This window comes from Patella vulgata, chromosome 3 (genome assembly GCF_932274485.2).
Source record: "Patella vulgata chromosome 3, xgPatVulg1.2, whole genome shotgun sequence".
NCBI classification, from domain to species: Eukaryota; Metazoa; Mollusca; class Gastropoda; family Patellidae; genus Patella; species Patella vulgata.
In genome coordinates, this window is record NC_065881.2 from 59,327,013 (window position 1) to 59,349,160 (window position 22,148).

Below are 22,148 nucleotides of genomic sequence, written 5' to 3' on the forward strand. Positions count from 1 at the left end.
TTTATGTAAACTGTTCTGAACAGAAGAGGTCAGATAAGAGAATGAAGACAAACTGATAATAGCTTTAATAAATGATATAACCAGCTGCCTATTATGTCTTCGCTGTCTATATTTGGCAGAAATTGACCTCTGTCAATCAATTGCACGTGCTGGCAGTCAGAACGACCTAGCAGACGACCATATTCAGACCCATATCCAAACAGTCTCAGTTTATACTACCAACAAGTTAAAACAAGCTGCATGACGGACTGACTCATGTGTGATGAGAAAAGTTTTGCTTGGGAATGAGGTCGTAGTGTCTTTGTGAAAACCACATGTAGAGCTTAAAGCATTCGAGTTATTCTCACTCTCCATCCTAAGTTCCTAACTATATTACAGTCGATTCAGTTTTCACGAACCTGACATTTCATGCCATGGAACGACGCTCTTAAATATCGCTTTATGATGTCCAGATTGGATGGAGTTCAGATTTGGTTATTAAAGGTTTTCATTGGTGATCGCACTTGAATTGAGTATACATATATGTACTTGACTTTTCTGTTTACTAACAGTCACATGTGATTTTTGTAGGCTACTGTTCTAGCCGTTACGAGTTCAGTGCAGTGTGGGGTTGAACCAACAATTTGAATTCTGAGTTTTAGCGCAGTCGGTTTTTCATTCGCTTTATTTGGTAATTACGTTTTGTGTGTTGGATTTCCTTTTTAAAAAAAGCTGTTATTCCGAATAATAATTAACGTTTTCAAATTAATTTTTATCCTGTTTTACGGCGATTGGATTTGAAACTGTGGTGTATTCTCCTAAAAGGGATTATTGTGGTTTCTAGTGTGCCTCAATTGGGATCACATCTAAAGATGAATGAAGTTGGAAAGACGAATTTTCTAATACATGACCTTCATCAGAATATGACATGTAACTATATAAGCAAGTAAGTTAAATTGAAGTGTATTTATATAGTTGTACACTTCCTTGTATTTATATATTTGTTTTATGGTTTACATTTTCAGGACTGTTTTTTTTGTGAACAAGTACGTATAAAGATTGATCTTTTTTCTGTTTTCTGACTTTTTAATTCCCATTTAACACAATTCTAAAATCTATTGAAACAGATATTAAGCAGGTCGACCTTTTGTGTTGATTTTGTAGAATATTTAGTCAAACTGCTCAACAAAACATAAAAGAATCAGTCTCTGGATAGAGCACACAGTCAATGCAAATAAGCACACAAAAGAAACAAAAAAAAAAAAAAAATAAATAAAGAGAAACAAGAAAGATTAAATCAATATTACCAGACCATTACCCTTTTTCTTTGAAACTTATATCCACAAAGCTTTGTATCTCTGCCTTGGGATTTTGCTCTTGACCATATATTATTTTGATATATTTACATTATAAGTATTATTAAACCATTGAGCACTTAATATGTGCAAGTTGGTATCAAGCATCTCAATGTTTTATCTGTAATGTAATGGCATAATGTATAATTTACATGTTGCCCAGAAATGGTGTTTTATGTAATAAAATATCTATCTTTTAAAATGGCCCAAACCTTTGGCTTGCAGGTATATCAGCAGGTAGCGTTAAGTAAACTGAACTAAATTATTGTACTTATTCCCCCATAATTAATTAAATTGAGTGGAAATAAATCATTGCCAGCTATATGATATCTCGCTTAGAACAGCTTTTGGTAATAACCCTCAGCTTGACACACCCAATGACCGTCCCTATCGCACTTTAAAACTGCCCCCCCTCCCCCCAAAAAAAACCAACAGCAATGCGTTCGGGTAAGATTTTCTATTTGCAAATGGGTTGGGACTTTAAGGGGTTGATGTGGTGATTGCCAGTGCAGTCTAGGCCCATTGCTGTGATATTGTAACTTTTCATTTTTCGCGTAAAACTGACGGATTATTATTAAATACAACATTCTTCCGGTCTGAGACAACGAAAGTTCATTGAATGAATGAAATGGGGTTTAACGTCATGCTTTTCTAGTTATAATTGTGTACCCGTTTAAGCTGATGTGACACTGCCCTGGCTAATTTGGGTTATCTGTAATGTCTGCGATTGTAAATAGGCTAATAATAATAATAATAGGGCATTTTGAAATGGAATCTTACTGTATCCAGTTGATTGTACCGACACAATATACTTACTACTTGACTTACTAAATTTATTCATCGATTTTTGAGTGTTTATTGTGTCGATGTGTAGTAAGGAAATCCCCGGTCACGTGATTAATGACGGAAGGGATTTCCTGTCTGCAACTTTGTTTTGTAATTATATGTTGTTGTAGTGTAATGATGTATTACATATATACAGTGTTGAAAGATTAATTGTCATATTTTAAGTACCATGTTAATGTTATAGTAAGTATCTATTTTATTCACCAGATTCATTGATTGAGCATCCTTATTTGAGTTTTATACTAGAGAATTAAGTATGTGTATTTTGTTCACGTGGAGATGTATTAAAGGACATTACATTACGTTACTTTACTTAATTATTAAGTAAGGTTATACTGACTATCCAAATGGGTGCACAGTCCTTTGTTTGAATGTATTATGTTATCGCTTTGTGATTTGGGCATGAGAAAAGGGTCATAAATACTATTTAGAATTGTAATGATGGGTGGATTATTATTTTTTTAAGTGGGTGGATTAATCCCTTAGTGTTTTCACCCAATCTCCTGTTAGGGTCTATAAGGACTCCAGATTACCAATATAACGGCCAATAGATTAAAAACTTTATGTGGTGGGAAGGAGGGCTATTTAAATTTTTGATTGCACTGTGTTGTAGCTACATTAGGGCTACACTTTAGACCTATATAACACCAGAGATAACAATCATGTGATAAAGATCAATCAATATAATCATGTGTCATACATTATATTATTAGCATACACCATCATAATAATATTATAGATAAAAGATAGCACCACCAGTACTAAAGAACAATAACATTCAACATCAAGTCAATCAAAATACAAAATGACAAATCATTGTAATGTGTGTAAATGTACCAATGGCACCACTGGAACATGTCAAGTCCACAGATGTTCCCCCAGCAAAATAGTGTCAGGTGTTACAAATGACCTAGGTTGAACTGACATGATACAAGAAATTAATGCCTTCCCAGCACAGGTCATACAGGTATATGTACTTACCTCTGTGAGGCTGACTGAATAAAGGTACATGTATGCCATGAAAATGTTTCTGTAATCCAGGGGCCTGTTTCACAAAATTCTATCTAAGATAAAATCCAAATTTTAGTAATTTGATTGGATAATCAGATTGATGTTAGTGCTTAGCCAATCAAAATTGAAGTATCTGCTAAAATTTAGATTTTATCTTTAGTTAATAAGATTTTGAGAAACAGGGCCCAGGGGTGTGATACTGACCATCAATACTGTTCTGTTCTAAACAGATCCTTCATGACAGAAATGCTAAATAGTTTCTGAGATATTTTATTTTTAATTCAAAACCTTCCTTATATCAATTTCTAATCTAATAATGCCTTGAAATAAAGCACATGAATTTCAACAACAATGTGCTGCTGATCATGAGCTATAATATGTTATAGCACAGACAAAAACTGCACTATAGACAATAAAATAAAAAAAATTGTAGCATGGAAATGAGCTTCAATTAGTTTCAACATATCTAGAAACTCTGTATTCACGACTGTCTGCATTATCTTAATCAAAAAGTAAATGAACATTGAAGGTCAGTATTTAGGGATTCCTATAAATTATACTCATTTTTATGTAATGAAGAACAGTCTGAAAAAATTTCAATTCTACTTTATATAATTTTTGAGTATTTTAATGAATAAAAAATACATCTTAGGCTACAGAAATGAATATTAAATATGGACTTTAAGACCATACCCAATCAAAGTTTCTTTAATACATTATATTACTAATAATTGTACTACCGGTTTCGTACAAGACAACTGTTTTGTCAGGACAGTCTTATTATACTCAAGTATGCTTAAGTATTTAATAACAACAGTCTGAGGGGGGGGGGTGATGGCTGAATGGTTAGCGTGCGCGCGCTGTATCATAAGTCTGTCATTGAGTCGACTGCCGTGGTTTCGAATCCCCGGATGTACGTGACAAGGAGAAGGGTCGCCTGTCCAACCTCGTGGGTTTTCTCCGGGTCCTCCGGTTTCCTCCCACTGCTAAAGGCCCCTACGCGCAAGCGAATTATTGAAATAAAATTAAACCATATGTTAGGCCGAAATGACCTAGTTTGTGTCGAGTGGACGTTGAACCCCATTTCTCTCTCTCTCTTTACATTGAATTATATATAATTAGTGTATATCTATTTATTTTTGAAATAGGAGCCATGTTGGCTTACTGAGCAAAATGTTGACTAGCTAGCCTAGAGTTCTTGTGTTTGCTCCCTGTGTTGGCTGACATAATTTCTTAGGATTTTCTTCGTGGTTTCCCCTTGTCATTTGTGCAGGACAGTGCCTGAGAAGGACAGCTGTCTAGTCCTTTGGATGGGACAAAAAAACTGAGGTCCTGTGTACACATTGGTGTGCACGTATAAAGAACCCTTCACAGTTGGAATTTGATACGATATAAGAGTAGGCTGTAGTGATGTGTCCAGGCAAAATTTCCCTCATAACACAGAGCATGCCATATGTTTGTCTTCATTAGCCTAGTCGGTGCAGAAAAATCAGACTTAAACTTCATTTCATCTTATTTATAAATATATATAAAAGATCTGGTTAATACCATGTTTAGAATTAAATTTTCCTTTTAGATCTAGAGTAGTTGTTGTCAATGTTGCCATAGTTATTATTATCAGCTGATGAAAGTGTTAATATGGGAAACCAGAAGCACATGGACATGCTGTGATATTTTATTCAGAACATTATTGGTAGTATAAATTGTGTGTCTTTGACTAACACTAGCATATAGTTTGTGTAGCAGATGTGCATGTAGCAGAATATACAAACTCTATGACTAGGTCAGTTGATTTGGTAATCTTAATTGTCCAGATACTTTTACACAAATTTGTATTTTTGTCAAGAGAATTTTCTACCTTCCTAGATATTTTCTTATACCTTTGAATTTGGAGGGATTAAAGCTGCTTTATGTAACAAATAGATAAAGGGCTGGCTGTTCTTGATATAATAGTTCAAAATGGATAATGAATAAATTGAAAATTTCAGTCAAATATTTTAAAATTTTGACAAAATGTAGCGTAGATTGTCTATTGACGTACATGTAGTTACGGTACTTGACAATTGATAGTAAGTCCTTATTATCTGTTTTAAATGGTCAACGTGTTATAATTTGCCTAAAATCAGAGTCACCCATTGGTCTAGGAAGTTGATTATGGGCTTGTCATGTTAATAAATGTTTATATGATAATATATAACATTTGAAGCCAGAAAAAAGACCTGCAAAAGACTGGCAGATTTAACTCTTAATTTTCAAGCAGACGGGTAAAGTGAAAACAAAAATTATTATTCATCTAGTTGGCAAAACAAAGTGCCAGAAGTGTAATAAAACACTAATTTTACTTTTCTTTTAATTGAATACCACAAATTTGTGGATTTTGTCTGGAGCCACCCTACTTTGTGGGACTTTGAAGTTGCTTAACTCACGGGCTAGAAAAGCAGAAAAACATGGCAGTTAAATTTTCAAAATTTTCTTGGGGAGGGTGAGGCCCTCATAACCATCGACGATTGATTGGTTGTTTGGGATTCTGGTCAGCCACCTAAGGTAGACATTATAGGACCACGTTGAAGTTGCTGTATTCACAGGCGGACTGTAGTTACTTTAGTAACAAAGTCATAGAAGAGCAGGGCTCTAAGACTTTGTTAGTAAAGTAACTAGCTGGACTGCAGATGACCGCCGTCGTCGTCTGTAACCTGAAATTTTCTAGGGTATTTCAGATTCTGCCCCTCCCCTAACATTTATCGAGCCTTTATGCCTATGGTTTGAGAGAGAAATGGAGTTTAACGTCCACTTGACAAAAACTAGGTCATTTAATTTTGTGACTAACATATGGTTCAATTTTATTTCAATAATTCACTTGCACGTAAGGGTCTTTAGCAGTGAGAGGACCCGGAGAAAACCCACGAGGTTGGACAGGCGACTCTACTCCTTGTCACGTACAACACGGGAATCAGAACCATGCTAGTTGACTCAATGACAGACCTTATGATACAACGCGCACGCGCCACCAATCGGACATCCACCCCCCTATAGAAAATACTTCCTTTTAATCACATGGTTAGTGATGTTATTCAGAGGTTTAATAATATAATAAGGAAGACCTGATTGGTATAATAATAACATAAGTATGTTTATTTGTCATTGGGCATAACTTAACTACTTAAACAAAGGGTCAAGAGGTCGGATATGGTAGTATTGAGAATAATGTCTACATTATTTATGTATACCAGCTTTGTCTTTGTGGTATATGTATTGACAGTATATGAAGCATACATACTAATATATAAAATATGTGGAAATCAGTGGTCTGAACCTGTTTACAGTTTATCTGGTATTGTAATCAGGCTAGAAAGAATGCATTAAAAGTAAGTTTATCTGGTCTTCCAGGACTTTTAGAGATAATTTTACAGTTTTTATGTTTCTAGATGATTAATAGATGTACATGTATGCGTAGGTGCAAGCGAGCCTGAAAATAAGAATTGAAGGGTTGCCTGTCAAAATTACTGCTTGTAGTCATTGTCCGCCTGGAAACTTGCAACTATCTGTCAATGTATATTTATTTGTGCACATGCCCTCTTTTCTTTTGTATACAGCTGATACCAGTAACCATGAACATTAATGGGGTATCTAAATTCATTAGTGATTGGGGAATTTATTATATGTTTTGTCTAGATCCAAGCATTTGTTAATTGGTAACTGACAGACATACTGAAATAGATAATTATGTTCTGTTATAATAATGGAGGTCGACTTATCTTGATGTCTACTTTAAACCTCTTACTATAATGGGTGTAGGTATTTCACCAATAACCTACTAGCTAGTATATTATTTCATAAGTATATCCTTCCTGATAACTACTTACATAATATATTATGCATATGTAGGTTAAGAAAAAGTTTAACATAGCCACCAATAATAATCATTATTATTAAAAAAACCATTAGAATCTTCAACCAGTAAATACATTTTAAACAATTTTATGTTATATCATTTTCAAAATAGCCCTTCAGTCGCCTATGTAGTTCAGTAATGAACAAATCTACATGTAACTATGCAGGAAGTAATTTATTAAATACTAGTGGGATTTGTTTTAAAAAAAGACTTTGAGAAAAGACCCTGGTGAATGAATGAAATTAGGTTTAGCGTCCTTCTTTTCTGTACCAACCAGGCTAATAGAGACGGGCAAACGCCATACAGTATGCTATGATGGAAACTTTGCTTGGACAGCAATTGAATTCCAAATATTAAGGGTTCTTTTACATGCATGTTAACGTGTACTGTACACAGTACCTCAGTTTTTCATTCCATCTAAACGACTTGAGATCCACTATAGATACTTTGTTAATTAACTGAATAATACACCATATTGAACCCAAGTAAGACTTTATTTTATACAAATTAACTCAAAGATGTATCACAATAATATCCAGTTGCTTTTGATTGTCTGTTGAGTCAACTAATACTTCATGTGATGACACTGTATTTTGTGTTTATGTACTGGGTTCATCATATAGATGACTCAGTTTATTGCAGTTATTTTCTGTCAATTAGTAATTTAATAACATACTAAATTTGAGAGGACATTTGATTTCTTATGGCTCCTGCACATTTATTAAAACTGTAGAACATTTTATTACACTTAAAATACCATCTGGCTAGGTGGAATATCAGCTAATGCCCATGAAGAACCAGGTCTTTGGAACAATATTTCTAGTGGAGTCTGGGGTACTGTTAAATGTCAGGAAGTCATCAAGTTGCTAATTTTATTCAGTAGAATATTAATGGAGTTTTGATTGATAATATTCGTTGTTATTAGATTTGATAATACATTTATGATTAAATACCAGTGTTATTATACGCACAAGTGTAATGAAACAATGATTTTAACAATGAACAATTGTGAAATACATGTATGCAGTCTACTGTATGTGCCATTTATGTAATTTGTACATAATCTTACACATAATTTCGATTGTCAAACTCTTTTTACATTTATTCGTTTAAAGGTTAATGTTATGTCAGGGCATTCTAGTTTTGAAGTTATTTTGACTTTGCAGTAGCAGTTTAATTTGTTAATGATTCTTTGACATTTGTCAAAACATAAACTGTCAAGTAAGTAGTTAACTAGATTTCTGTTTTTAGGAAAATTTCTTGTTAACACGATAGAGGCCAGAGTTATTAAAGGATTTTTTTAAACGTGGTATGAAGTACAGGCACCCTGAGGAGATGATCCCTATCGATTTTCCACTTTCTATGATTTTCTGTTTTGGACTCAGTGCACGTGTCATTCTCGCAATTTCTCGTGAAGGCGATAAAGAGTACTTGACAGATTTTATTTAAATGTGGTAGTATTTGGGTTGAGAGAAGCCCTTTAGGTCTCAGTTATGCCCCTTTGTCAAAAACCTTGTGAATGCAATACAGGCTACAGATTTTTTCAAATTTGGTGTAAAGTTTTCTTGTCATACAAGACAAAATCTATTGATTTTCAGAATTCAGTGGACTAGAACTAGGTGTGATCTACTTTGTATAATAACAACTCGGCAATGATAAAACTTTACGTTATAATTTAAAGGAGCTAAATCGCTAACATTTGGGACCTAGAAATTGACAAAAGTGGGTCGCAACGCATATAATACTGTAATATGAATTTACATTCAATGATTTACATTCAATGGTTTCCATTTTTACTCCAATTTCAAATCAGTTATGTTCGTCGAAATAAGCCAGCAGTCTCAAGCGAGTGCAAATTTCTAGCGTCTGGTTATTCCAGTCTACATACGCCGTTTGATTTGGTGCAATGTGTCTAGCCTCGTCCCTCGAGTCTCTTGATACAACTGGGGCTGAAGTGCATTACAGGTATGGTACACGATTCGTGTACCAATGGTAAAATGTTTATTTTGTCTTAAATATTGGATATCAAAAGCCCATCTTTTTCCGGTAAGATCACAACATGAATGTTGATTTAATTTGACAAATAAATCGTGTTTTCAATGTTGAAGATTTTGGATCATATTGAGTTAGAGACTTAGCTACTTTAAATGTGAAATTGAGAAGAGACAAATATGAATACGAAACACAAATTAAAAATCTGATTGATTTCGGAAGAAAACTTGACTAATTTCATTAGAATGGGAAAGGTACATGTGTCTTACTTTTTCTTTTGTACGTTAAATAAATCATTGTTACTCATGTTACTGTTAGTTTATTTGATTGCCATTAGTGATTACAGCTGTCTACATTTTTCTAGGTAGCCTGTATCCTACATGTATATTAACCAGCAGCTCTCTTCAACATACATGTACATGTACTTGATTAATAACTAATTACTACCAGTATGATTAGGATGAAGATAATTAAACTACTCAAATCTAGAAGTGGTAGAGTAATAATAACATGCTGGTGCCTGGTCGTTGACTAAAAGTAAAATGGTAGGTCTACATTACATACATGTACAATCCAGCTCTAAGGTCTTCAGTGATAATGAGTAAAAAAAACACCATTGAGAAGGTTTATACTAATAATAAACAATTGGGTTGTATAGTTCTCTAGTTGAGAGTGATATAAATACATTGAACTAAAAGGAAGTAACACTTTGTCTGTGATATCACCCTAGGTGGAAGTGGGGGGTAAGCCTGACTGACAGACTGAAAGGAAACCACAGAATCAAATCAGTTTTCAGCTGTTACAAGTCTCCTGCATGAAAGGACCAAACAAACCAAACTGGTACCTCAGTCAAACTAGTGCTAAGAGTGAAAAACTAACTGGTGTATTATCATTTATACTTGTCAGCATTTACATGTTGATAAAGGATGTTGGACACACCTTTTAAAGTTGACCTTTGATCTGTAGTTGGACATGGTTAATTTATTAACCATTGTATTATATTACTAATATTCTAAAGCCATGGTGGTGGTGATTACATGAAGCATTGGACCAATATTTCATCCTGGTATATTCCTAAATACCATGACCAATTGAGAATAAATACATGTATGCTAAGCAAGTTTGCTAAGATATCTAGAATATCTCCATGTCTAATGAAGCATAAAGACCAGTATGTATAGCACCAATCAGTTGTTGTAAATAACCACAACCCACAAATGAAATGACCTGGATCTCTTATCTACAACCACCAAGAAAGAGAGTTTATAGTCTTAAGTTTCAACAATGAATGTGTATTGTTTAGAGTAGAAACAGTCTTTCACTTTGTTTATTAGTACACACTAAAACTGATATCCGACTGTTCCTTCTGGGACACATTTTAAAGCAAACAGACCTCACATGGAAGAGGTAATAAAAGTTGATTATAAAATACTGCCTCTGGGATTTAGATCAGCATGGCAGTTGATAAGCAATAAGCAGATGTATTTATTTAACACCTCATCTACTCAATCTGTCAATGCAGCTTCCCCAGGATTTATAACTTGTGTGTCCAATATTAATTGATGCTAGTCCATCAAAGGTGTAGATATAGTTTACAGGCATTAAATACACTTTATGAATAATGATAATGTGTGCATCAAAACTATTTGTTCTTTTGAACAAGTCAACGGGTTCAGTTGTTTATAATATTTTCAGTGTTTTGATCACCTTTCTTTGAAAAAAAAAAATATATATGATTTTAGCCCTCCACCCGAATTCCCATCCAGATAAACAACTAAAAAACCTACTATGTGGCACACAAATTGAACCATGTCATGTTTTTACACAAACTGATCTGATAAAAACTAATCAATATTTTTATGCAATGTAACGTTTTTATAGGCGAAAAGTTGTCATCCGATCTTTGTGAAATTTATATGAATTATTTAGATTAATGAAATGAAGAAGCCTACTGAAATTCAGCAATTTCCGTTTATTATGTCCAGAGTCATGGGCCTTGTTTCACTTTATTGAACCTTTTGAAGTGAACGCCAAAAGTTATCATCCGATCTTTGTGAAGTTTATATGCATTTTAAATCAAATTAGTGAAATGAAGAATCCTATTGCGTTTCAGCAATTTCCGTTAATTTTTTTCTGGAGTTATGGCCCTTGTTTCACTTTGTTGCACCTTGTGAACGTTCTAACGACAAAAGTTATATTTGTTGAACCTTGTGAACTTTCTAACACCAAAAGTTATCATCTGATCTTTGTGAAATTTATATGCATTATATAAAGGGACAATAACACTCTTGCTGGCTTGACAGCTCAAGAAAATAAAAAATAGCCTTATTCTAAGTACTAGATGTGTTAGTGTCCTACCTGTTGTATAAATTATCCATTAAATCCTATTTTACTTGTCCAAAGGGTTCAAAAATATTTTTAAATCATAGTCACATTTGAAAAGCTTTACATCAGGCTTTTCAAATCATATAGTTGAATTTTTCCAATTTTGTAAATTAGGTGTGTTAAGATGAAATTTGTATCATCAATTAATTGGAATATTGTGAAATAGTACAATTTGTTGACCAGAATAAAGATTGGGACATATTATTCAGTTACAACAAGAGTGGTATTGACTCACCTGAGCCTTTAAATTATTGAAATGAAGAATCCTATTGAATTTCAGCAATTTCCCTTTATTATGTCTAGAGTTATGGACCTTAATTCACATTACAATATGTTGTAATAATTGAGTTATATAGAGATTCGTTATTGCATAATTATGTTTATATTTTAGAACAGTGAGATAGAACATTGACTAGAATTCCCCATAAAAATTACCATAATTTTGCTGGCTTCCATTCAGTCAATTAGTGTCAGCTTAAAGCCATCATGTTATCCCTGTTTGGTTAAAACTGTTTGACAGAAAAAATCACAGGCGAAACAAAACAGCTATATAAATAAAAGAGAATATGGAAGATGTGATATACTGGTAACAATAAAGCCCTCACAATACCTGACACATTGTACATGTTTTATCTGCTGATGTGGACATATCATGAATAATCTGTACACGTTAAAGCCATTGTAGGCAGAAAAAAAAACCATGTTTCAGGGAATATTGTTTTTTGTCTGACATATTGTTACAATATGCTTTTGATACATGCCAAATCAATAGCTAAAAACAAAGTGAATTTTTGCACACTTGTAATAATATAACCAAGTGGGAAATATACATATGTGTTTATAGGTGGTTTTTTTTCTACTTGCATTAATCATTGTATATAAAACATATATACTACTTAATCTTCCTGCACTACAGATGTGAAAATATGCAAGCTACATCACTTTCATGTCATGTTTAACAAAAAAACCATTTAATATTAAAAAAAAAACCCCAACCCAAACCAGAATTCAGCAATGCATGACAATACCATCTTTCTTGTGAAACATTAGTACTAGTAACGTTTCCATGAAGCACAAAAGTTACCGTCAAACTACATGAAGCTAGGGAAATACTGTCCAAAAATTAACCCAGGTAAAAGGATCTGCAATGGTGGTTCTGGTTCTAATATAAGCAGATTATTGTTGCGATCTATGAAAACTTCAAAAGTTAGATAACCTCTATAAACTAGAAAATGAACTTCTGAAAAAATATGCCCTATTTTATAACTGTTTTAGGTCAGCATCTTTTGAAATAACTTTTTCATGCATAGTAGCCTGTCATTGATAAAACCCCCCAAACAAAACAGGTTTTAAATCTTGCTACAGTCAAGTGTAACTCCTACAGGTATAAAATGTTGTTGCTTAACAATTTGATAATCGAGATACATATTCCATGAGTGGATTGTAAAATGTATTACTGTGTTTCTGATTTTTATACCAACACAGTTGTGTAATAACAGGTATGTTTTAAAGTATTTATGTATTCTTAAAAGATTTCCATGTTTATGGTTCATGCATTTCTAATATTGTAATTTTCAGTTATACTATATTACATTAGGATTTGCTGTGGAGAAATCTTAAATGATTTATCGATTATATAATATGCGAGGTTTGTTTTCAAATTCTCTTGGATGTACTGGTTCGTATTTAGATATATGGCAAGAGTAAAAAATATGTAGTATTTTTATGTAAATGTTGTTGATATTATGTAATTAAGTACATGTACATCCAAATATAGAAAAATGAGCTGGCTTTTACTAAAACAATAAAATTACTATTACTTATATATGTATCTAATACATATGGAGATGGCATTGTAAAATCAGTAGAAACCCAATGTAAGCTTTAAATGACCGCAACATAAGTTAGAATTGATTGATTTGAGTACCGGTAATTTTTGTACCAAAATGTGTTTTTCATAAAAGTACTTTTGATTGTGTATGGTATTAAAATCTATATAATTATCTGTTATTCTGCTATATTGGGTCTTTCAGAGAAATATTATCTGACAGTTGCTTATTTAGTTCCTATATTAAGTTTGAGTAATCTTTCTAAAACTTTTCCATTGGTCTGCCATTGGGACAGCAGATATTTTTGGTGAAGTTAATTTCTGTCCGTTATGTAGAAAACACATCAAACCTATAATCAAGTGGATTCTTAGTCCTCTATCAGAAGGTCAAAAGCAGGTTATGTTTTGTTAAAATCAGAAAGCATAAAATTAAGAAAACAACAAAGCCTTTTATCTTAATACATCTCTAATTTGTTTTTCAGATCTATTAAGATGGCCACTGGAGTACCTACCTATAAAGTTATACTGTGTGGTGAATATGGTGTAGGTAAAAGTTCTATATTTCGAAGATTTATGAACAACTCATTTACCCTAGAGAATGATAAAAAGTCGACAGTAGGATTAGATCAAGCATCTAGAATAGTCAATGTTAATGGAACAGATGTTAAGGTACATGTATATATTTTTAAAGATAATATATTTTTGAAATTTGATTTACTTTCAAAGATAATTTCATGAGCCAAAGCTACCCAGATGCAGAACTCACAGCAGCTGACAGTGCCACGCAGTTATACCTGTTAAGGTTGGATGACAGAATGGTTAGCATGTGCGCATTGTATCATAAGGTCTGTCATTAAGTCAACTGGCATGGTTTCTAATCCCCGGTTGTACGTGACAAGGAGTAGGAGGGTCGCCTGTTCAACCCCTCTCTTCTCTCTCTCTCTCTCTCTCTCTCTTAATTATTTATACCTGTCCAAAAAAATGTCAAAGAATATCTCTGTGTATACCTGTACCAGGGACATGTAATGTTACTCTCACCCATCGGTCATGCCATTATTCTAACCTTTGGTTTTCCATTGGTCCATGCGCTTTAAGGTGTTTGAAATACATTTACAGAGTTTTACATGTACATGAAATTGGGATGTCATCACTAAGCATAGTTGACTTACAGTGGCAGGCCATTCATAAGCCCCTGTGATCACCAATGCTACACACATGAGGATATTCAACACTGGGTCTGGTGCAAAATGACACACAAAGCTCTCTGCATGCCCCCCATACTGTGTTAACTAATTAAGTTCCAGTGTTAAGAATCAGCTCACCAAGTCTTTAAATATAAGACCCAGAGGGTATGAGGGCATATGTGGAGTATTTTAAACCATCCAGCTTCACTAGCTCTTGAAGTTGAATGTCCATGTTGATGTTTCATAAATAAAAGTACATTTTTCTAGATAATGTGGATGCATATATAATTGCATCAAGATAAAAGATCACAAACATATATAGTAAGCTATAATTATCTAATAGTGATAACTCTTTTTCTAGCGATAATTAGATTTATGTATACATTATGCACAGTTCACTTTTCCATGTTGTAAAGTCATTTGTAAAATGATAATACCATCAACATGAAAGCAAGTCTGACATCAGTCTTTAAATCTGGTAATAGATCTCAAATGTTAATAGAAACATGTGGATGAGCTAGAAAAAAAAGATGCAAATTACAAAATGTCTGCAATGTGTTTTGCTATTTTGAAAATTATTTAAAATGTTATGAAAAACTGACAGAATGAAATAGTTTTTGATAAGCAAGCTTGTTTTGCTTGCTGGTTTATGTTATAGTTTTTGATAAGCAGTCCTGTTTTACTTGCTGGTTTATGTTATAAGAAAATTTAACTACTTATTTCAAAAATAATTTTAAAAATCATAGTATTAATACAAAAAAATAATCTGACAATATGGTAAAACCTGATTAGTAAAAACTTTGACAGTCACAGAAATATATCTTTAAGAATCACTAAAAATAAAATTTGTGCCATGCCTTTGAATTGATTCTGATACATATCTCGTTGAAAATATGATTCCTTTCCTTCAAATAACCCATCTATATTGCTTATTTATTTGTAATTAATGTCAGATTTTGGTGCTCTTAACTGTAGTAGAGTTATAAATCAAGTATATACTATTAGATACCCATGCTGTGACTTAAGTACACTTCATTAAACATGAACATTCTTATTTTCAATACCTCTCAAAATACCAGTATATTTATTCCATAACATATGTTAAATTTCATGTGTTAGGTATGGTAGACATATCAATATTTACATATTTTTCATTTTAAGGTATCTTCTTATTTATTTATGTAGCAAGACTGGTGATGAAAGTTCATGCAAAATATAAATTGGGTAATTTTGGGTTAAAGTGATAGTCACATAGTTTTTCATGTAAATGTTGATATGTGAATCAAAGAAAATATTGTTTTTAAGATTTACTTGAGCCATTACTATAAGCAATGTCTTATACAAAATATGTAAGATCCAAAATTTACTATTAAACCTAAAGGGACATGCAACCTCTACTGTTCATTTAGTTGAATTTTCATAGGTTTGTTTGTTTTGAGAGCTGAGTCTTTCTGAATGAAATATTTAGGTACCTAGAATGATCAATCAGTTTTGAGATTTAACCAATGTTTTGTTGACAGTCAACAGTCAATCACTAATTCAAACTATTTCAGCGCAAGGCAAGACTTTATTTTGACCCATTTCAGTTAGGATCTGCTCCTTTCAGTTTTAATTATGTGAGTCTGTTGCTTTAAACCAGGGAGGAAATGATAAAATGTTGATAAGACAAACTTATACATGGAGTGAAAGTTCCTTGTTATCTATGTTATAGCACCAGGGAACCCAGAATAGAACATTTCTTTCCTCTTTACTTAAACCTAGATGCCCTCATCAGATGCTTATACATTCCAGTTTATCTTTTTAAAGGTGAACACTTATATCAAAATGCCAAAAGACTTTGACAAGGAAAATATTTATTTATTCCTAGTTTATGAATAATAAATACATTGTGTTTAAGACATCAAAAAAGCGGAAATCCTTTATTTCCACTACGGGAGAGCTCAAATAAAACAAAACTTAATGTAAGGATATAGGCTATGTAACAGATAAATTTGTTGGAAACAAACTGTACTTACATATTTAGTTGAATAAAGATTTCAAACAAGAAGACAATAAGTCACCTGATGATCGGTTACTTGTGCAATATTTTGATTACCAGTATAGTAGTCAGATGTATATGAAAGACTGTGGTATAATCAGAAAATGAAATGAAGTGGGTTTAACGTCCTACTTTTGTGCTGGAAATTTGTCTGGACAGCGGTGTTATGACCTATTTTTTTATATGCACACATTTTCATGTGGACGTATTATGCTGTCGCCCCTGTTTGTCCATCTGTCCATCCACTATCTCCCAAAGATCTTGGTTCCTTTCGATATTGGCATGTATCGGACCATAACTTCATGGGTTATGGCCCCTGTTTGTACGAAAAATCTTGTTTTTAGCTTGTGGACACTCTAGAGGTCACAATTTTCATTTTTTTTTTTGATGAAACTTGAAATGCATGTTTATAACCCAAAGAGGTTGGTTCCTTTCGATATTTGCGCATATCGAAGCATAACTTCCTGAATTATGGCCCCTGATTGTACGAAAAATCGCTTTTTTTAGCTTGTGGTTCATCTAGAGGTCACAATCATTATCTGATTTAAAAAAACGTTTGAATATATCACTGTTACACCATAATGATGGTTGAGTTCGAATTTCATGAAAATCGGACCAAAACTGCCGGACAATATGCCCGCCCATTGTACGCAAATAGTGTAAAAATATGGTATATCAAGGTTCTGGAAACTCTAGAGGTCACAATTTTCATCCGATTTTGATGAAACTTGGAATGCATGTTTATATCCCAAAGATTTTGGTTTCTTCGATATTCGCGCATATTGGATCGTAACTTCCTGAATTATGGCCCCTGATTGTACGAAAAATCACGCTTTTAGCTTGTGGTCCCTGTAGAGGTCACAATTTTTATCCGATTTAAGAAAACATTTTAGTATATCACCGTTACGAATTAATGATGGTTGAGTTCGAATTTCTTGAAAATCTGACCAAAACTGTCGGACAAAATGGCTGCCTCTTGTATGCAAATAGTGTAAACATCTGGTATATCAAGGTTGTTTATCGGATCCTTTCGATATTCGCGCATATCAAATCGTAACTTCCTGAATTATGGCTCTTGATTGTACGGAAAATCACATTTTTGTGCTTGAATATATCACAGTTATACACAAATGAGGGTTTGATTTGGAATTTCGTGAAAATCGGACAAAAACTGACAGACATAATGGCCGCCCCTTGTACGCAAATAGTGTAAAAATATGGTATATCAAGGTTGTTGAACCCTCTAGAGGCCACAGTTTTTCTCCGATTTGGATGAAACTTTAAATATATGTTTCTATTATAAAGATCATGGTTCCTTTTGATAATCACACATATCCAAACGTAACTTCCTGGATTATGGCCCCAGATTGGGCGAAAAATCACACTTTTAGCTTGTCGATTCTCTAGCTGGAGGTCACAATTTTTTTTTTGATTTTAAAATCCGTTTAGATATATCACCATTCCACCATAATGAAGGTTGAATTCGAATTTCAGGAAATCGGAAAACCAAAATGAAACTGCCCAACAAAATGGCCGCTCTTTGTACGCAAATTGTGTATAAGTATGTAATACAAAGGTTATGGACCCTCTAGAGGTCACAATTTTTATCCGATTTTGATGAAACTTAAAACATATCTTTATATTCCAAACATCTCAGTCCCTTTTGATATTTGCGCATTTTAGACCATAACTTTCTGGATTATGGCCCCTGAATGTACAAAAAATCGTTTTTGTTTTTAGCTTGTTCTCTATCCATCTCTAGCAAAATGCGGGCGTATCCTGCCTGGCAGCCGCTGGTTTTTAATTCCAAATGTCAAAGGATCTTTTATGTGCACACCAACTTGTATACATGATATCTTTTTTTTGTCCGATCCGAACAACTTAAATTCTGTTCCTTGCCAGACCTTTCGTCCTGCACAACTGACAAAGGAAAACCGCATTGAAAAATCCTGAGGAACTTTTGTAGCCAACACTGGGAGTGAACCCAAGACCCCTTTGGCTAGCAAGCTGCTCTTAATCAGAATACAATATCTGAAAGAGTTTATATTACTGAAAACCCCATTCAGGGCCGTTCATACTTTACAAGCAATGTAAGCCTTTCTTTTTCTTGAATTTTAGCTGGACACTTGAGACTTAAACCACAGATGTATTTGTTAATATTTTGTATTTTTCTGTTAAAATTGCATACCTTCTCTGAGAATATGTGTCTAATTGTGCTGTAATGCACCTGTAATTTTCTTGGCACCATCACATGCATTCAGTGTGAACACAAATTAACTTTTACCAGCTTCTTAAAATATTAAATGAAAGCTAGTTAATAAATTTTCTTAAATTGTAATCATTTTATTTCTGCTTTTTCAGCTATTATTATGGGATACTGGTGGCATGGAGAGAATGAGTTTTATAGGATCTAGTTATTATCGTGGTGCTCAAGCCGCTTTATTATGTTATAGTGTCAACAATAAAGAAACATTCAACATTTTATCACAGTACATTCTAGATATTGTCATGAATGCTGAAGGGGCCAAAATATTTTTATGTGGGAACATGGCTGATTGTGGTGATGACAAAGAATGTGTGACGGAAGCAGATGTGGATAAATTCACAGAAGAATGTGAAAATGTTTTATCGGGTGTGTACAGTGTGTCGTGCAAAGAAAATCGGGGAATAAATGAAATGTTTAAAGATATTACCCATAAGCTTCATGAAATGAATGTTAATAAATTGACATTACGCCGTGACATGATTATTCGACCAGGAGAAACGCCAGAAGCACATAGTGGTTCCAAAAAACGTTGTTGTTGAACTTTTTAAAAAAAAAATTTTGAAGACAACATTAATATGACGGTCCCTGAATATTAAATGTGATATTTATATACTGATAAGCTTGTACCAAAATAAATGAATTATTTCATATATAATTTATGTTGTTATTGTCATAATGGACCAATATTATATGAATATTTGAATGAATTATATATTACAATATACCTGTCATAATATACTCTATATTTTTAAGAATGTACATTTATTTTTTTAAAAGGATTATTAGAATTTGAGGCAATCATAAGAGGTCAAATTCATTTGGCTACATTTCCAACCTTTCAGTTGGTAATCTGTGAAAATTTGCCATGTTAAATTTAATTAGTTGTCAGGGTATCAACATCTAAACATCACATGATCATAATTCTTCAACCAATAAACACTGTATAATATCTATGAAAGCCAAAATATTCTCCCAAAAAGACTTCTCCCTTAATTAAAGTATTCGTTTTAATCACCTTCTTAATATAAATATTAACACACAAGAGATACAAACCTCTGTAAATTAACATCAAATTATTTAAAATATCAGTCATTATGGTTATGTTTTTTGATTATTCATGAATTTACAATTTACAGTCTTTTAGGACAAGTACTCTTTCTCCTCAAGATCTCTTAAGTATGTTTTTTGTTCAGATGCAATAAAAATAACTAAATAGAGCTACATGAGTAAGTTCATTCATTAAAGGCATGTGCATTGATATATAGATCTATATAGGCTGTAGTGCATGCCAGATGACATTTTTATATATTATGTTCTAATATTATATTTTAATACAATAGCTATAGATACATGTATAGTAATCACCAATATTTTCAACCTTAGAAAAAAATGCAAAATTCTATATATTTTATGTGAAGGAGTGCCTATATATGTTAATTTATCTACGCAATTGTAACACTACATGAACTTGACCTATATTAGACCTACCCATGTAAATTTGATAATTGCATATATTCAGATTAGCTATAGAAAATACACACTCCTATACATGAATGGAGAAATACTTTTCCTTTTCACTGTGTATGTATTTTATTATTAAAGCTGTCTACCATCAGAGGTTTCCCCGGAGTTGTGAACACTCTACCCAGGATATAATGTTCATTTGATCAAAATAAATAACACCTCTATCGAAAATCAAAATTTGCCATCCACAAACTGTTTACCTTCAAACTAATGCAAACTTGTGAATGGCATACACATATTGAATGTATTTTGCAGATTATTTTTCTGGTCACTTTTAAGACTTTGCTGGATTGTTCAGTGGAACATAAGAAAGGCATTTTTAAAACTCTGTGGGAATGTTCCCACAAAAATCACAACCATATTGTCCCATTACCGTTTCGACTTTTAAGGTTTGTGAACATAATGCAGGATAAAATTCTCTATTGGATTTTTTATTTCCTTTATTTTGGTGGGCTTGTTGACTGGGGCAAAACAGATAAACAGCATTAAAATTCTAAATTCTAAAGATAGCTGATGAAATAAATATGAAGTCAAACAAATTGCCACCTTCCATGAATAATCTTAACAGTGGTGTATGGATTTAGATGTATGGATGATGATTGAAGGAAGCAGGCTGAATTTCTCGCAGTAGGTGGTATTATAAGCAGGCTACATGTATACTGATTATATGTAATTGAGTAAAGACAAATTGTTTATTATTTGTTGTCAAAGGTTATAATTTGCTTGCTGCCTTCTGTCTGTTTGGTGCCAAAATATGCAATATTGTTATAGTGATCTTCTTATGATGTTTATTATATTGTTAGCATATAGAAGATGTATATATTTAGTAGTATATGAATTAGTTGTTTTAATTTTGTAAATATTTAGTACTTTTACAATTGATATTTTTTCTAAAATTTAATCAAATTGATTGAATTGATTGAAAACAGAGTACAGTGTATTATCTTTTGTCATCTTTAAGTGACCTATAATTTCATTTAAAGGAACATAATATCATAAAAACTTAATTAAAAGGGACATAATATTATAAAAACTAAACTAAACTTTTATAGATTTTTCTATGTTAATACCATTACAACAGTGTAATCATTGTGAAAAAAAGAAAACTACTGTTACGAAGGTCAAACTATATATATTCTTCATACTGCAAATAAATTTTGATGGGAAAAGTATACTTTTTAGTTCAAAAGCTTAAATTCAGACTAAATCAATATGACATCTGGTTTATATAGGCTGGATATAAGTGCAATATCAGTTTGTTGATAGTATTTTATGATAAGTATTATATGATATGCATGATATATCACATTATCTCTATTGTAAAGACCAGGGTTCGCATTTCTATCATACTGCCAGTATTGACTGGAAATAAAATTGACTGGCTGGATAATTTATCTGTCATTCAATATATAGATGTACATGTATAAGATGTATCAAAAAATGTGACTGTAAACTCTGAATGGTTAAATCTATGTGTAAAAACTGCACTCAAAACTGCAAACTTTGTTTGGGATCCCTGCTAATAACATACCCAATCATAATGTTGTATATCATTATGTACATTGACCTTATGTTATTAAAATAATTCAATTTATATCTTACTATATTTATATCTGGGAATGAAGCAGAAAAGGCAGTAAAAACCCTGATTACCACTTAGCTTATAGAAGGCTTTTTCGTAAATTATTCTGGAGAGAGAGAAATGGGATTTAACATCCACACGACACAGCCTTGGTCATTATGGGACTAATATATGTTACAGTTGTATGAAATTGGTCTTTGAAGAATGTTACACCAACAAATTGTCATTTTGTTGTAGTACAGAATATGGCACATATGGCTATACTT

The 22,148-nt window shown here is 32.8% G+C and overlaps 1 protein-coding gene across 5 annotated transcripts; it reads left to right on the forward strand.

Moving 5' to 3' along the window:
• The first annotated feature begins 300 nt into the window (after window positions 1-300).
• LOC126816585 (ras-related protein Rab-35) lies at window positions 301-21,894 on the forward strand. 5 transcript variants are annotated; one of them, XM_050543272.2, is made up of 4 exons: window positions 8,244-8,304; window positions 9,440-9,620; window positions 13,771-13,957; window positions 18,872-21,894. In XM_050543272.2, exons 3-4 carry the CDS (start codon window positions 13,781-13,783, stop codon window positions 19,313-19,315), a joined length of 621 nt encoding a protein of 206 aa, XP_050399229.1. In that variant the 5' UTR covers window positions 8,244-8,304; window positions 9,440-9,620; window positions 13,771-13,780; the 3' UTR covers window positions 19,316-21,894. The 5 variants fall into 5 exon arrangements, with proteins under 5 accessions (XP_050399226.1, XP_050399228.1, XP_055955660.1 ...); XM_050543269.2 differs by lacking the exons at window positions 8,244-8,304; window positions 9,440-9,620 and adding an exon at window positions 301-925; XM_050543271.2 differs by lacking the exons at window positions 8,244-8,304; window positions 9,440-9,620 and adding an exon at window positions 2,210-2,363.
• Window positions 21,895-22,148: the final 254 nt, after the last annotated feature.